At 39.5% G+C, this 18,178-nt stretch overlaps 1 protein-coding gene across 1 annotated transcript in view; it reads right to left on the bottom strand.

Moving 5' to 3' along the window:
* Nucleotides 1-12,841: 12,841 nt before the first annotated feature.
* MARCHF5 (membrane associated ring-CH-type finger 5) overlaps nucleotides 12,842-18,178 on the bottom strand; it is a 53,249-nt gene continuing 47,912 nt past the window's right edge. Inside the window, exons 4-6 of the mRNA XM_004279398.4 lie at nucleotides 16,816-16,999; nucleotides 16,525-16,691; nucleotides 12,842-15,743 (exon numbers count right to left, since the gene is read on the bottom strand). Coding sequence (XP_004279446.1) covers nucleotides 15,627-15,743; nucleotides 16,525-16,691; nucleotides 16,816-16,999 — 468 coding nt within the window. The 3' untranslated portion in view covers nucleotides 12,842-15,626. The remainder of the gene's footprint in view (nucleotides 15,744-16,524; nucleotides 16,692-16,815; nucleotides 17,000-18,178) is intronic.

Genomic DNA, 18,178 nt, shown 5'->3' with positions numbered 1-18,178 from the left:
CCAGGGGAATTTCAGACTTCAGAGCCACTTGATTCAGAGGCTCAAACAAGGTCATTTGGACCTGGTCTCCATCCCTCAGCTCTATCTGCCTTTGGGCTGGCTCCATTGTAAGAACCAGGGTGCATTTCTAGAAGACTGGGGAATAAAGTCGAACAGGAAAAAAAGCAACAGGGTGCCTACTACATAGGCTTAGGAGCACTAAGCATATCCTAGCAGAGTGATTTCCAAGCTATAATCCATGGAATGACTATCAGATTCATCTGGTCTCTGGTTGTTATTGTTATTGTTGTTAAATGCAGAGACCTACTGAGTCAAAATATCTGGGGGTGGGGCTTTGCAATCAGTACATTTATCTACCTTCCCCATTGACTCAGATTTGCAGCCAGGTTGTGAATTACTGCCGCAACTTGTAACTATGGTTCAGGACCAAGGATAGCGGTCCATGTGCCCTGCTTTGACCACAGACATTCGTGGGCTTGCTATGCTCATGCGAGACAGGCCTGGGCAGAAAGAGGGGCAGGGCTCCAGGAGTGGTGGGGGGAAGTCTCCAAAGAGGCCTCTCACGTAGAAGCCCCTTGTCAAGGCAACGCCAGATGAAGGAATGTGAAGCTGCCCTTCTTTGGCATTCCAGTGCTCACATCTTGCTTTTTTGGTACCAGAGCCTTTGTGCTGGCAAAGCCAGGTGCTTCCTTTGTCCTTTGGCACCTGGATCCAAGGCCTTACAAAACTTTAATCTTTATTATTCCCTTTAATATAGCAATAAATCTATAGTGGGTTCCTGTGAAAGAGGCACCACTGAGGAGTGCAGCTGCTGTCTTAACATTCCATCTTTGTCCAAAAAGTTATGTAAGAGGAGGGAAAAGGTTTTTAAATTCATTGGCTTAAAAAGATCAGTGATGTTACAGCAGAGCCCTCTCTCAGATCTCCCAGATGTCATCAGCTCCAAGAAATCTGATCTAGAGTGAAAAACCCTGTCCTGCTGCCAACGGGAACTGTCTGTCCACATGTCCTGAGGATGGATAGGAGGAGGCAGCCTGATGCAGACCAGGCTGTGCTGGAATCCCAGGGATGCCTTTTATGGCTCTCCTAGGGTCCATTCCTCTTCCTTCTCTGAGCAGCTCCCCAGATTTCCTGTTGAGGAATCACCTCTTCCCCATGGGGAAGTTGATCAGAGATTAGGTGTTTTTTAGGGGCTCTGCCCACTGATTCCCAAATTGTAGCATGCATAGATATGGGGAATCTCTTGAAATGTAGATCTGGATTTGGGAAGTCCAGGGTGGGGCCTGAAACTCTGCATTTCTAACAAGTTCCCGGGTGATGCCAAAGCTGCTGGCCTGTGTGCCCATTCTCAAGCATTTGGCCATCAGGTGCTTCCAGATTCTGGAATCAAAATCTGAGTGTTGAAAAGCTTGGACTTGCTTCCTGCCTCTGCCTCATGTCACCTGCGAGATCCTGCCTGTTTCTTGTTCAGGCTCTCCAGCCACCCCTCCCACCCTATGAGCTCCCAACATCCCTGCTTAAAAATCCCCTTCACTTTGGTCAGACTTGGTTTCTGAGAGATGCAAACCAGAAACCCTAAATGACATGGTCTCTGAGTCTCAGTTTCCTAAGCTATAGAAGAGGGACACTAATCCCTAGTGGGAAGGTATTCACAATATTAAGGTGACCAAGATGTAGGACACGCCCTGAGATGCTGCTAGTCCCCATGAGGCCCTGAGTGGAAGCCCCGCTAAGAACCCTCACAGCTCTGCCCTCTCTCCAGCCACTGCTTAGGTCCAGGTAGCAGTTAGGATGAAAGAACAAAGGAAGCTATTAAAACTTTCAGCTAAGAGATTGATTTTTCTAATTACCAGTTAATGTCTTCCCTTCTGGGCCTCAGAGGCCTGTTCATTCTTATTTAAAACACAAATCGTTCAGACTTTCTCGTGTAACTAGCTTAATGTAAAATTCTTCACATCCTAAAATACACTTTCATTAACTGACTTGTCAGGTAGAATAAGTATCTTTAAGTGGTAATGATATAATTTTTCTTAACTACTAATTACTAATTAGCTACTAATTACTACTTTCTCAATTTACTCTGTTTTTTGCTTTCTTGAGAATGATGATAATTATAATAATAGGGACCATTTATTAATCTTATTGTTAATGATAAACATTAAGAACCAGTATTTAATGAGTACTTAGGTGTGCCAAGCAATGAGATAAGCATTGTATGTAGTCTGTGTCATTTAATTCTTACAGTATACTCTATTATAGAGTGTTATAATTCTCATTTTACGCTGGGGAAATTGAGGCACAAAGAGTCTGGTAACTTGCACAAGTTACAAAGTGGTGGAATTGGAATTGGTATCAATCCAGGCAGTTTAACTCCAGAGTTCATCCTGGTAACCACTATACTAGACTTGACAAATGCTTGTACAAATGTGTAAAAAGGAAACAACCAAAATGGATTGGGTAAATAGGACTGATATATCCAATACCACTGAACACTATGCAACTATTAAACAGCCAAGGCAGAGCTACGTGAATAGACACGGAAAATAGCCCAAGATATATTTTTTGTGAAAAATAGTATGTTACAGAATAGGTTTATTGTGTTAAAAAAAAAAACCACATAGATGTCTTAGTATCTATGTAGAAAAAGTCTGTAAAGGAAGATATACACCAAACTAATTCTAAGAATTAGGATGTGGAAGGGAGAAAACTTTCACTTTAAATTTTGATATGCATCTTTATCAATTGAAGTTTTTATAACAGGTACATAATATTTAGGAAATTAAGAAAACAGAAAAGTTTTGCTCTATAGGGGGAAAAAAAACCCTTGGAAGAATATATTCCAAACTGTTGTCATTTCTGGGGGCTAGGGAGTAGGTTGACTTTTATTTGCTATGTTACATATATCTGTAATGTTAACATTTTTACAAAAGGAATGTATTAATTTTATAGGGTGAAAACCACAATAAATGTACATTTTACAAATGGTATTTTGCCTTGGTAAGGAGACAAGGAATCCATAGCATCTCGTCTTGAGAATCTTTTTTTTTTTAACATCTTTATTGGAGTATAATTGCTTTACAATGGTGTGTTAGTTTCTGCTTTATAACAAAGTGAATCAGCTACACATATACATACATCCCCATATCTCCTCCCTCTTGCATCTCCCTCCCATCCTCCCTATCCCACCCCTCTAGGTGGTCACAAAGCACTGAGCTGATCTCCCTGTGCTATGCAGCTGCTTCCCACTAGCTATCTATTTTACATTTCGTAGTGCATTATGTCCATGCCACTCTCTCACTTCGTCCCAGCTTACCCTTTCCCCTCCTCATGTCCTCCATCTTGAGAATCTCAATTGCATTTTTCCCGGTAACACAATTCCTTATTCCCAGTATTAGTGTTATTTAAAAGGTGATATTCCATTTGCTAAAAACCACCCTACAGTTGAGATGAACTGTGCTGGGTCTGTGGGGACTGGCTTCTTCAATGGGAAACTTTCACTGGGGCCTGGACTTCAAAACACAACAATCAAAACAAAAGGAAACAAAATCCCCTAAGGCTGAAATATGTTTTTTCCCAGTTTATACATAATTAGTGGTACCCAAGGAATGCTCAGCAAAATATAGTTAGCAATCCCAAAGACTTCTGTCAGTTAGTTTAAACTAACATAAAAAAGATGATGGAAATATCAAAAACAGACACTAGTTACATGTGGGAAATGGGATTGAGGATATGCTTTGTTGACCTAAAACAAATAGACTGCAGGTTATTTCTCCAGCAAAAATGGGTTTATTCAAGATCAGGACAGAATTGTATTTCGGGGTCTGCAACCAAGGTGAGCCAAGTGCAAGTCCCCTCACAGCAAGAGAAAGAGAAACTTTTATAGAGGAGAAAGGAAGTCCAGAGGGCTATAGTAAAGAAAGAATGACTGGCTTTTCATTGGCTGAGTTGTTACCAGGAAACAAGAGGAGTCTTTCTTCTTCCTGTTGGGCTCTGCTGTCATCCAGACCATGAGAACTCACCCCTCTGGTCTCCCAACTCTATTTTATTTGAGGTTTCTGTTTATTATTATTTTTACAGATTCTATATCAATTGAAGTTTTTACAACAAGCACATGATATTTAGGAAATTAGGAAGGAAACGGGGTGAGGCAGACTTTAACTTCTTATCTTGTACTTTTATGTTTGACTCTTTATAAATTATAGCATACAATACTGTTATAATAATTTATTTTTATAAAAGAGAGATGATAGATTTATATTGTGAATGTGGTGTTTTTTGAATGTGTAGCATTTGGGGGATTTTCTTAGACCATTTCTAAACTGACAACATGAAGTGTTTTCTGATAAAAACTACATGGAACTTGGACTTCCCTGGTGGTGCAGTGGTTAAGAGTCTGCCTGCCAAGGCAGGGGACATGGGTTCAAGCCCTGGCCCAGAAATATCCCACAGGCCACGGAGCAACTAAGCCCATGCTCCACAACTACTGAGCCTGCGCTCTAGAGCCTGAGAGCCACAACTACTGAAGTCCGTGTGCCTAGAGCCTGTGCTCCACAACAAGAGAAGCCACTGCAATGAGAAGCCCGCACACCACCACCAAGAGTAGCTCCCTCCCACCGCAACTAGAGAAAGCCTGCTCGCAGCAATGAAGACCCAACGCAGCCAAAAAATAAATAAATAAATTTATTAAAAAAAACAACTACATGGAACTTGGCAATTTCTACAGTCCTTCACGTTTTTAGACAATGATTACTTTCTACAGGAAGTGTCAGATTTGTCAATATCCAAAGACAGCCAAACACTGGCGGAGAGAGTAAGATACAAAAGAATTTCCTCCTGGTACCTCTATGTTCAGAATTTAGGAAATCTATACTAGTGCCTGGTAAACATAGCATGTTAAGGAGTACATTCTCTAAAAGATACTTTTGGCAGAATTGTAACCACATAAAGGACAGGGTAAGCACTTCTAGCTGGAGCCTCAGGAATAGTCAATTCTTTGAGAGCAGGGCCCCCTGTATTGATCTGTGTAGTCCCAGTCCCCAGGCATGGAGTCTGGCTGGGAGCTTGTCCTTAGCAAAGGATGAAGGGTAAATGGGCACCATGTACGAAATCTACTCACAGTGCAGACTCACAGACAGACTTGAGTTATAATCTTGATTCCACCATTTACCAGTCTGTTGGCCTTGGCCTTGGCCTTGACCTCACTCAGCCCCCATTTCCTCACCTGTAAAATGGGCATAATCATAATTATACTTAGTTCTCAGGACTTTGTGAAGATTTAATAATGTACTATAATGTGAGTAAATGTACTATAATGTGAGTAAATTGCTTAGAGAAGTGCCTTGCACATGGTAAGCAATCAACACATGATAGCTTAAAAATTATTTTTCTCCTTTAGAGTTCCAGTTTTAAGGATGAGAATAGAAGACCCGTTTAGCCTCTCCAACTCTTGGAAATCACTCCAGAATCAAACCAAACCAACGAGGAACAAAATCACAAACTGTATCTTTGATGAAATTGTAAATCCCAACTACTGCTGTCAAAAAGCAGATAATGCAGTGGGAACTGTAGCCGAGTAAAGGTAAATACACAAGCACCTGAAGAAGGGAAAACTAATGAGAGAGACTAGGAATCATAACACCTCAGAAGGCAGGGGTGAAAGCAGGAGGTTAGTTTGAGTTTTTTCAAAGCTCCGGCAATCGAGCAAGTCTACCTCCTTCACTCCCACAGGATACCAGAGGTGTATTCTTTGGAGAAATTGAACCTGAGAAGTTCAGAACTTAAGAACAGTAAGTAGGGAACTCCCTGGCAGTCCAGTGGTTAGGACTCAGCACTCTCACTGCCGAGGTCCCGGGTTCAATCGCTGGTCAGGGAACTAAGATCCCACAAGCTTCGCAGTGTGGTACCCACATAAAAAAGAAGAGTAAGCACATGGAGAGCAGCAAGTGGGGTTAATAGTAGTTGAGGGCTAGACGGAAAACGAGAGGAATAAAGGACAGACTGCTGTCACTGGTCAGGGAGAGCCCTAATCCCCCTGCCTGTTCTCAAGAACACTTGTAGCTTGCTTCATTCACCCCGACAGTAGAGGGGAGGGCTGCTTAGGGAAAACAATGAGTGGCTTGAAAACACTGAGTGGAATGTTAGATTGGATTATTTGTCCCAATTCTTTAAGTTTTTGTTTTTTTGATGTGGACCTTTTTTTTTTTAAGTCTTTATTGAATGTGTTACAATATTGCTTCTGTTTTTATGTTTTGGCTTTTTGGCCACAAGGCATGTGGGATCTTAGCTCCCCGACCAGGGATCGAACCCACACCCCCTGCATTAGAAGGCAAAGTCTTAACCTTGGGACCACCAAGGAAGTCCAATTCTTAACTCCCTAACTCTATTACACTGAATAAAGTTCAGTGTAATAAAGTTCACATCCTCATTCTTGCTGGGCCTCATAGTAAGTAGGGTATAGTGCCACATCCCTTGACTTTGTCTTTGACCATGTGAATTGCTTGGCCCCATTAGCAGACGTGAAATGAACAGAGACTTGAAATAAGCTTGCATGGTTGGGTTGCTGTCTTGCTGTCCTGCTTTTCACCATGAGAACAATATTCCATGGGTAGACACTGGTATAGGAGGATAAGAGACATGTGGAGCAGACTTGAACCCAACTTGAGGCTTGGGTCCAAGCCCAACAGAGCCAACCTGAAGAGGGGAGAAGGAAGAAATAAATGCTTGTGCTCTATGCCATTGAAATTTTGTGGTGGTTTGTAACGGAAAGGGGCTGACTAATATAGATGCTGACTTACGGAGGTCTTCCCCAAAAGAAAAGTTGGCTCTCTACCTTTTCACTACACAGTGAAGGGCACCAATTGACAGGCATTTTGCATCCCTACAGAGCTTCCAGTCAGCTGTTTAGTGCATTACTTTTATTTTATTTTTTAAAAACATTTATTTATTTATTTGGCTGTGCTGGATCTTCAGTCATGGCACACAAGATCTTTTGTTGCAGCATGCGGGATCTTAGTTGCGGCATGTGGGATCTAATTCCCTGAACAGGGATCGAACCCAGGCCCCCTGCATTGGGAGTGCAGAGTCTTAGCCACTGGACCACCGGGGAAGTCCCTAGTGTATTACTTTTAAATATGAAAGGATAACCAAGGATCACCAGGCTCTCAAGGAAAAGAGTTCAGAGGAAATAGGCAATGCAGAGAGTAGAACAAAATATTTTTAAAAAACTAATAATAATCTGAGGAGATAAGAGAAGATATTACATCCACAAGCCAAGGTCAAGGACAGGGTCCTATTGCTATATGGAAAAATAAAAGATGGAAAATCCAGAGAATAATTAAGAGCTCTTAGAAATTCAAAATAGGATAGTCAAAATGAAAATTGCAAGAGAAGGGCTGGAAGTTAAAGTCAAGTAACTCTTGAAAGACAGTTGAATCATCAAAGGGAGAACATAAGAACATAAGAAAATAAGACTTTTTTTTGAGCTCTAGAGAGTAGTTTGGTGAAAAGCTTTGAAAAGAAATATAATCATCAATACCTCAGAAAAAGAGGGATGTCGAATTGGTTAAATAAAATTTTGCAGAAAGTTTATGGTTTTGGTTAATTACTGTAAGAAGGAAAGGACCATTAACTGATGTATAATTACACTGGTGAGAACAACCAACAAAATCAGGACAAGCAGCTGCTGGTGAAGAACAGGGCACAGCAAAGGCTTCAAAGCCTCTTAGAAATCTGTCAAATAGGTAAATTACGCTATGTTAGTGGCTGTATGAACTAGAAGTAAGAGCTTTCTTATAAAAGTAGACTGCAAGCTCCATGAGGGCAGGACTCACGTCTTGGCTCATTCATATGTATAGCAATAGATCTCTTTCTATATATACACAAGGAAATAGAGTTATGATTTGAATTATCACTATTCTAATAACTAAAAATTGGGGTTGCTTGATTATTCAGCCAAAGCCATCAAACCCTTGCCAGTTACTAACTCTCTTTTGTAGCAGCCTGAGGGCTGAGGTAGCACATTGGTTGTAACCTTAACAACCTTTGTTAAGAATTACATCATGGTAATGAGATACTATTACTATATACCCACCAGTATGGCTAAAATTAAAAAGATTGTTGATAGATGTCAGAATAGGATTGTGTCTTGGGAGGGATGTATTAACTGGGAAGAGGGCATTTTCTAGGGAGATGGAAATAAATATTCTATATGGTGTAGATTGTTGTCACACAGGGGTATACAGTTGATCCTTGAACAACATGGGTTTGAACTGTGTGGGTCCACTTATATGTGGATTTTTTTCAATAAAAATATGTATGTGTATAAAGATCCATTGAGTTGTTACCTTTAAAAATTGTTTATTTTACTGTATAAAATTAAAACAATAAAAAAAGACCTCACATTTAAAATCATTGAAATGTGGGAGACATCACAGTCTTGGAGAATGAGAAAATAGAATAGGCAGAGAAAGGAGAGGGGAGCATTTAGGGCACTTAACCTCCACGTTCTCACATGCTAAATGGGTATAAGAAAGAGTGTAGATGAACAGAAAACAAGTACATCAGGAATTGGCTCATAGGTGAATCATCTAAATAAAAACCAGTTGAAATTGTCCCTCTTCTGCTCTGAAGACTCAAACACTTGCTCTCCTCTGTCCTTGAAGACCAACTAACTGAAAAGCTTTCATGAGGAGGCAGATTCTAGAATGCCCATTTATTAAGTTATGGTGAGAATTATAGTTCTCATATGGACATACTAGCATACTTGTGACCTCACAATCAGCACATTCTTGCCTAGTGATTAAGCTGCAGGGAAAGACAAAGAGACCATTTTACTAATTCATCCTGGGTACCATCAAGGCCAGGACGGGACACAAGATTCAGGCAGCGTCTTCTTTAGATTGGTCTCTGTGGGCCTCTGAGAACTGTCTGGTGTACACAGCATCAGAGCAAGAAGAGCTGGATAGCTTCAAAGTGTATTGGCTTCAGGGGGAAGGATCTTCATGCCTCCTTCACCACAGGGATGCCCTTAACACCTGAGCCAGAAATACTTGAATTCCACCCCCTAAGATGTCTCACACCAGTAACTAATGGTTGTCACTGCGTGTCTCAGTTATTTATTGCTGCATAACAAACCACTTCGTTTAATTTTGTTGGCAATTGTGTGTGTCAGGAATTCAGAAAGGGTTTAGCCAAGTAATTTGTATTTGATCCACATGGCATTAGCTGGGGCAGGCTGGGGCTGGAGGATTCATTTCCAAGATGGCTCCATCACTCACATGTCTCCCTCACCCCCTCTCTCTCCATGTAGCATCTCACCCTCCGTGCACCAGTCTGCACATGGCTTGGGATAATTTGAGATGATATACATATATGTGTGTGTGTGTGTGTGTATATATATAAAGATGTTGAATAGGAAATGCTCATCGGGAATTCACGGGTATAATTTGGGCTGGAGATATAAATCTGGGAATTATTATCATATTATAGAAGGTAGATCATCTGATGGATGGTCAGAAGTCTGGATGAGTTCACTTAGGTAGTGTAAATGAGAAAAGTCCAGGGACTGAGCCCTGGGGCTCTTCAACACTTAGACGTTGGAGAGGTAAATCAGATTTAATGAAGGAGACTGGAAATGATCAGCCAGTGAGGTAGGAAGAGAATCGGGAGGGTGGTACTCCAAAAGCCAAATGAAACTGTTTCAAGAATGAAGCTATGACTTTGTCAAATACTTTATATAAAGTTAAATGAGGTGACCATTAGATTGGATTGACCATTGGATTTAGCAATATGGTAACTCATGACCTTGTTTAGAGTCGTTTTGGTGAAGTGTGGGATGTAGGGGGTAAAGGCATGATTGGAGTAGGTTTAAAAGAGAAAGGGCCCAAATGTCTATCAGTGGATGAATGGATAAACCAAATGTGGTTTTATCCAAACAATAGATTACATTCAGTTGTAAAAGGGAATGAAGTACTGAAACATCTACAACACGGATGAACCAAGAAAACATGCTAAGTGACAGAAACCAGACACAAATGGCCACATAATATATGACCCCATTTAAAGGAAATGTCCAGAATAGGCAAATCTGGACAGGAAGTAAATTTGGGGTTTCCAGGGCCGGGTGGAGGGGGACTTTGAGACTGCTGATTGGTATAGGGTTTCTTTTGGGGGGAATAGAAATGTTCTGGAACTAGATAGGGGTAATGGTTACACAACTCTGAAAATACTATACTATACTTCAGTATAAATCAATGATTGTACACTTTTTTTTTTTGCTGTGTTGGTCTTCATTGTTGTGCGCGGGCTTTCTCTAGTTGTGGAGAGCGGGGGCTACTCTTTGTTGCGGTGCATGGGCTTCTTATTGCGGTGGCTTCTCATGTTGCAGAGCGCGGGCACTAGGTGCGCAGGCTTCAGTAGTTGTGGCACACGGGCTTAGTTGCTCCAAGACATGTGGGATCTTCCTGGACCAGGGCTCGAACCCATGTCCCCTGCATTGGCAGGTGGATTCTTAACCACTGCACCACCAGGGAAGTCCCTTTATTTTTTTAAATATTCATTAGAAATATTTTCATATCATTATGTAAACAGCTCTTTCATTGTTTTTTTTTTTAGAGCTATATAGTATTCAATATGGATATACCATAATTTATTTAACCAATTCCCTACTGACATTTAGGTTGATTCAAATTTCTTGTTATTACATATATTGCTGCAAGGAATATATAGAGCAAATATATTTCAAGAAAAATTCCTAGAATTCGAACTGCTGAGTCAATGGGTACATGTATTTGTAATTTAGAAAGATACTAATTACCCTCCATACCAGTTTACACCCCAAACCATAATATAAAAAAATGGCCCATTTATTATCCTGGATGATATGGTATTTAATCACTTACGGCCCTTTCTGTGAATCAAGTACATCAGAATTAAATGACTATGCAAAACACTTTCTAAGTTATTAACTGAAAAGAGGTCAAGATTATATTTCCTTGTGGGGTGGGTGGAGTGGAGGGGGTCAGAGATCGACTAGGAAAGGCCATAAAAAAGGGCATTACTTACCTGTGCCAAATTATTTTCTCTCAGCTCTAAGTTCACTCTTCCTTGCCCAACTTTGTGATATGGAACTGGATTCTGTATACCATTTTCCTTTGGAACAACAGAGGGCACTGGAGTGACACTGCAAGGCAAAAATGTATCAAGATTTATACTTAAAGATTGTGCACTTTTAATTAATTTGGCTGCGCCGGGTCTTAGTTACAGCACAAGGGATCTTCGTTGCCTCGTGCAAGATCTTCCCTGTGGCATGTGGGATCTTTTTTTAGATGCGGCACGTGGGATCTAGTTCCCTGACCAGGGACCGAACCCGGACCCCTGCATTGGGAGTGCGGAGTCTTAACCACTAGACCACCAGGTAAGTCCCAATCGTGTACTTTATGTGTCTTAATTTTGGTGTACAATTATCTGAATTGGTAAATACACTGATACCTAAGAATACGTTGTTCGATGTGAATTATTAAAAGGTCATGAACGTATTACCTCTCAGTTCCTGTTACAGATTGTTTCTTGCTAATTTTAAACTAGAGACAGTCTGTATTTAAGGAGGGCACATCTTCTAAGATTTCAAAGTATTCAACAGCAGCTCATGAACGCTGCTAATTTGTGGAGTAGAGTAGTAAACAAAAGTAAAACACCGCCCCCCCCACACCCTTATGGATCTTACATTCTTGGGGGGGTAATATCATAATAAGACTAAGATCTGTTGTGTACTTTGAAGACTCTAAACATCTCAAAGCAGGTTTATTTCCCATCTACCAAAGGATTTATTAGCACAGTGCTTGGCTCATACAGGTGCTCAACAAACATCTGGTAAAGTAGGATACGTTGTTGGCCTACAGTAACCTTGGCAAGCTGTTAGCAGTACGATAAATCCACATGGGCTTGACCAGAACAGCCGAGCCTCTGTTACTTGTCCAAGTCTTCTACACTGAGCTGCAAATCCTTCTTCTTTTCCCTTTGCTCAGGATCTTTGTTCCAGGAAGGCAATTAAACATTTCATCACTATACCCATTAGAGGGTGCGTGGGTGGCAGGTAGCAGAGAAGCAGCAAACTTGAGATCCCAGGGGACCAAAGAAAGGTTATGGGCAAACAAACCTCCAAGTTGGCACAGATATATTTAGTTTCTCTGTATATCAAACTGTCCCAGCATGTTATCTCACTTAATCTGCACAATAACCCAGGGGATTGGTTTTATAATCTTCATCTTATTGATAAGGAAGTTGAGGGTCTATCTGAAAGGTAAAGTAACTTGCCCTACAACCATTAAACATCAGCTAGAATATGCATCCAGGACTGACTCTATGGCTGTTTCTCTGCTAGTCTCAGACGGTGACAGTGAAATGATTTAGATACAATACTATCCCCATGGATGGAAAGGCCTTTATTTGATGTACTCATTCTGGAAGATTCTAATCTGCTTCAGAAACTAAAGTTCTTAGGATCTTGGAGGAAGCAACTTTTTCTGTGTTCCCAACCCACCTGAGTATACTTTGATACCTGTGGCATAAGACCACCCACAGATCTCGTCTAATCATAGTCCAAGTGGCTCTGAGGGTAGGTGAGGGGGGATTCATTTTAAAAATTAGAACATACTTGGAATTTAGGTTTGCCTGCTTATGAAATTAAGACAAATTTCTTTACAGTTCTTAAAAAATTCAGATTACTTGTACTAAGAGAAAATCTCACTAGTATCTCGATTACTATGATTTAAAAAGAATTAAGTAGGTACAGAATAAACAAATTATGTTTTGGAAGTTGTTCAACAGACAAAGTACACCTAGAGGACATAAAAATTCTTTATTTAACCTAATCCAGCCAGTGTTGAGATAGTCTGCTATGTTAAAAACAAGACGTTTAAAAAAATTACAGCACAGTTAGCAAGGCAGTGACTAATTAAGTCACTCAGTTTAATTTTATATTCTTCACAGTCATTTGATAATCATTTAATGATGAACAATATTTTCTGCCACTTTGGAGATAAGTTAAATTCTGCAAAGAAGAGAATTCTACTAGTTGTCATTGAATTTTATAAAAGAGGTTTAAAACATTATAGAAATAACACAGTAAAGAAACGTGAAAATAAACTGGAAAACACAAATATACCTGCCCATCCCAAAAGTCTTAATCTGTCCCCTAATGTTTCTCGTTTACTGCCTCGTTCCCTTTTCCTAGTGTTCAGCAATTAAGACACTACTGCTCTGTAGAGGCTATTTTGAGCTTAGCTAAAGTGCCTCTCTCTGTTTCTTTCATTTCTCAGTTAATCCTAGAAACAGTCTTCTAAGTATTATTTGTATTTCAGAGATGAAGAAAACTGTAGCTGAGAGCAAGGTGTCACTTGATGAAAGTCATACATAGTTATTAAAAGCAGAATTAGGATCTGAACCTAGGTCCACCCAACTTTAGTCAGCCCATGCTTTTGTTGATTCAGGGTGGTGCAGGACACTTTCTGAAGAGGCTGGTACCTGGTACTTCTTGAGCTAAGGCTCTTTAGATTTAAATGTGTTCAATTCCAGGGCTGAGGCTACTCTGGTCCCCAGGCACTTGCAGTTCCCTCCCCACAGCCCTCAGAACTCCTTCTCCCTGCCCCTAAAGGATTAGAGTTGTTTCTCTGGCCCTCACAAGCCCTGATGCCAAACAAATCCAAGCAGTCATTCCCCCATTTTGGGTATAAAGTAATAAATGGGGAACTGTGTGCTTGTGTAACTTTAGTAAAGGCTGCTAAAAGCTGTTCTACATAACAAAATTATGCAGGAAATATCCAGTATGTCTTTTCATATTGAAAATTTAAGAAAGCCAATATATTTTATAAGCACAGCTATATAATCTGTTATTTTTATATATAATCATAGTTTTATATCTCCCCTTCAGAACTGTAGCAGTGATCTTAATATAAGGCTCACTGTCAGTCAAATATTCCCTTCCTCCCCAAGTAATTACAACTTTGAATGTTCAATAGCCATTCACATAAATTTCATGTTATAACTCAAAATTAAGACATTCATACTATAGAAAGGTACCAGTCTTAAATTACTGAAGTTAACATATACTACTGTAATCTAACATAGCTCAATCTATACTTGCTACAATCCTAAAGAGAAGTGGCCACTTATCAGTAAGGGGGAACATTCATATTGCCATGCATTAGATGCTGTGAACAAGAAAATAAATAGGGTTTTTGGAACTATCTTTAAAAAACTTAATACTAATTGATGAAAATCACTCCAAGACCAGATCGCTGAACATTAAAAGGGTCACTACTGAAGAGCTTAAAATAAATAATTGCTTTTGAAAAATGAATATAAAACTAGTTAAACAGTGACTATTAAGGTGCTAGCCTCCTCAGTATGACAAGCAATTTAAATTTAAAAATATTAGTATTGGTTTTTTTTCTTATAATTTGACAAAAACAATGACCTTAATATTTACTCAAGACTTGTTTTCATAATTATTTCCTCACTGACTGGTATAAAAACAAAGAGCTCAAGGCCTCACCTTGGTTTACTCACTGCTGGTTTTCTACCTGTTGAAACTAGACTGTAAACTACATAAAAGCAGGAACCAAGTCTGTCTTGTTCACCACTGTATCCCCACAACACTTTGCATAGTGCCTGGGGAAGTAGGAGGTGATCAACAAACACCTGAATAACTGAATCGATGAGAAAGGAGAGGAAAATAACTTTATTTTTTGCAAATCGTTCTCTGTGCTCAAACTACTATAAACTGGCAGTTCTAATTTCTAGAAACACGAATTTAAAAACCTTACTCCGGTGATGGAAGGACCTGATGTCGCTGTCTCTGTCTCTGCCTTTCTCTCTCTCTCTCTCTCACTCTCACACACACACACACACACACACACACAGTAATTAAGACTGCATAAGTCAAAATTACAATATGAACTATGAGATGTCAACATTATATAAATAAAATTTAATAGTGAAAAAGTGATCTGGAAGCCCTGTGAATTTTTACCCTACACGTTTTGGAGGATATCACATGGGTTAAGAAAAACACAGCAAAATTGCATTTGTTCAGATAATCATTTGAATGTTTACATACATTTTTGGTTTGTTAATTATGTATAACTAATTTACATTTCCTCATATTAACATATACTCCTGTTTAGCTTGTAATCAAATTATGCCAGTGAGAAAAATCCTCATAGTACCTTCATTGAATTGCTGATTCTAAGAAAACACTGAACATGAACATGTACAAAAGAGGCCTTTGAATAAAACAGCATGTGCATTTTTAAATATTTGCACAGTTTGATCTTTACATTTCTGTCTGAAGAAAATATGAACAAAACTCAGGTTCACCATGCTAAGATAATGGTTCAGATGACTGCCATAAAAGAAGTACATACAAAACAATGAAAACAAATCACATCCTTAGGTTCCGTGATTACTGAGAGGGTTTCCCCTTCCCTAAGTGCTTTATTTTACTTCTTAAAAATATGAGAGCAGCAGCTTATCGCAAGTCTCCACTACTGTGCATTAATGATGGAATCAAAACAACACAACAGACTCATAAGAATGAGAGGACTGCAGAACAATGAGAAGTCACAGTTTTATGCTTCTTCTTGCTCTGGATAATTTAGAATTTTGCGGTGTGCCTGACGTAAATATTGCTGCTGTTTGAAGTAAACCTTGAATGCTCCTTTAATGGCAACAAAAGCAATTCCACCCTAAAAAAAGAGAAAAATTAGCTTTTTATAATGCAGATTTAGAGGAACATAATAAAAATCATTTTACTTAAATCACAAAAGACACAAGCATTGTTGCTAATTCAGATGACCGCAAATGAAACAGTTCTCTCTTTTTTTTTTTTTACTAGGGGGTAAGATAGGAATAGACTATTAGAGGTCAGAAAGCCTTTATCCTCTCTGAGTAATCTTCCTTCCACTTAGCTCTAAATCCATTCTCATATAGTAGAGAGAATGCCCAGGCATTATATGCAGGCTGCTACCAGAGGGGAGAAGTGGGAACAATAATAATGACATCAAACAACATAAGGGCTTACTATGTGCTAGCACTTCAAATGAATTATCTGATTTAACCCTCACAATAATCCTGAGGTAGCTACCATTACTATCTCCATTCTACAAGCATAGAGAAATCAAGAAATTTTATTTAGGTTTCTCAGAAAGGCAATGTCTGTGATAGGATTTGACCTGGGCAGTCTGACCCTAGAGCAGAAACTTTTCAACACTATCTTTTGGGAGTAATGATTCACGCATATCCCAGGAGAGAACTCCCAAAGCATAGTTCCAGAAGACCAGAACTACTGCAGTGGATCCTCGTCTTTTTATTGCTATTGGATGACAGCGGGGATCAAATAGAGACTTAAGGCACAGGAGCCATAGTATAAATATTTATATAGTCCCATTCCTTTTTTTTTTAAACAAATATACAGTTCTTTCTCTTTTGCATAGTCACTTGAAAAAAGTAATATTAAAGCCACCTTACCAAGATTGTCCTTTGTAAATTAGAGTTAACACTACTGAACATTAGTTTACCAACTATTGTTGCAATAGTAGGAAAAACAAGGGCTCCACACAAAATTCGGGTTGCAGAGACATGATCTGCTAAAGGATTAGCCTCGGCTGGAATTCGAGGAACAGGACAACCAATCCCTAAAGAAAAAAATGTAGGGTATTAGTGCTAATAAATCAGAATATCTAAAATATCTTTGCATGCTAGGATTCGTCCACAAGATTAATTTGGTATGTTCATTACCACCACAATTCAGGGCCTTACCTGGAAATATACTGTTCAAAATTTGTAGTTTATTTGAGTATTTGCGCCATAGTCTAAGCACATAGTCCTCCCAGCGAATCATCTTGCCTAATATCAGCATGACAGGAATAGTAGGAAGTCCAATTAAAAGGAATAAAGGATCAGCTCTCTCCATAACATCCAGACCTTCTTTATGGCCTACAACCTGTGAAACAGATAGCATTTGCTCCAATCATTTCCTTATCTAATGAAGGGTTCCATGCTTGAGTGCAATTCATTTTAGAGGAAATGCTAAATTTCAAAAGAATACAGAAAGTTTTAAAAATAAGCTGGAAAGCTATCAATCCTGATTTATTTATAAGAAATGTCTCTCATTCAAGGGGAAAAAGAAAAGCTCCCAAGCTGTTTCATATTACATTGGAATAAAAGCTTTAATTGATTACATTTCAATAGAGGGGAGAGGACTTCTGGTTCTTGCTTCCATTCCTCTATTTAATTTGGTTAGATTGGGCTATAATTTTAGGTCTCATGTGTCTTCGAGAAGAGCAACTGTTTTCCTGCTCTTCCTACTAGGAGGTAAGCACAGCCAGCCAAGAGGCAGGACCGGCCTTCAGGAGATGGTCTGAAATCTCATTTCTCTTTGGCTTTCTCCCTGCTCAGTGGTGTCTGGGATTGCGTGTGATTTCTCTGGCTGGCTAAATGCCTGCTCTACAGACTTAACTCTCCTAAAATGCAATTCCAAGGTCTATATTTGAGGGAATGCAATAGGAAGTCCAGTTCTGGTTACAGGTTCCAGTCACTTTTTCTAATCCAGGAACCCAAGGGTGCCTATCTATGGGGTAATAAAGCTAAAACAATCCTTCCCCTCTCATCTGGGTATTGGGGTTATTTCTCAATTGGTTTAGATCTGAGAGGGCAAGAAGGACATGATTAATTTGCATTTGTGAATCTCCATACTTCCCCTCCTGGCAAAATTCTTTCACTTGCTGATCAATCTTGGTCTTACATGTCTCTCAACATGGCCACTTTGTTGGTGAGCATCTTACTTTTAACTAGAAAATTTCCCTAAAAATTCTTTCACAGGTCTCAAATGACCTCCCTTTAGCCAAAAGTCTCAAATGCTGGCAAATTAAATATATTTCTCTGAGGGATTATTCTTGGCAGTTATGACAGTGGAGACTATTTCAGAATCTTGGGGTTTTAGCCCATCCAGGTATCACAGCTTGATATGAGGAGACTACTATAAAGGTTTCTATATAGTTTTTCTGTACACACTTGAGGATTAAACTATGAAGAAAGGATTGTTGATATAGACAATTTATGTCTTTGCCTTTGTCTATATCTCTGAGAGGGACGAAGGAAAAGAAAGGAAGGGAAGGGAGAA

The sequence above is a fragment of the Orcinus orca genome, chromosome 14 (genome assembly GCF_937001465.1).
Source record: "Orcinus orca chromosome 14, mOrcOrc1.1, whole genome shotgun sequence".
NCBI lineage: Eukaryota > Metazoa > Chordata > Mammalia > Artiodactyla > Delphinidae > Orcinus > Orcinus orca.
The sequence above is the reverse complement of the archived record's forward strand: the minus strand, read 5'-3'. Positions and strand labels throughout refer to the sequence as shown.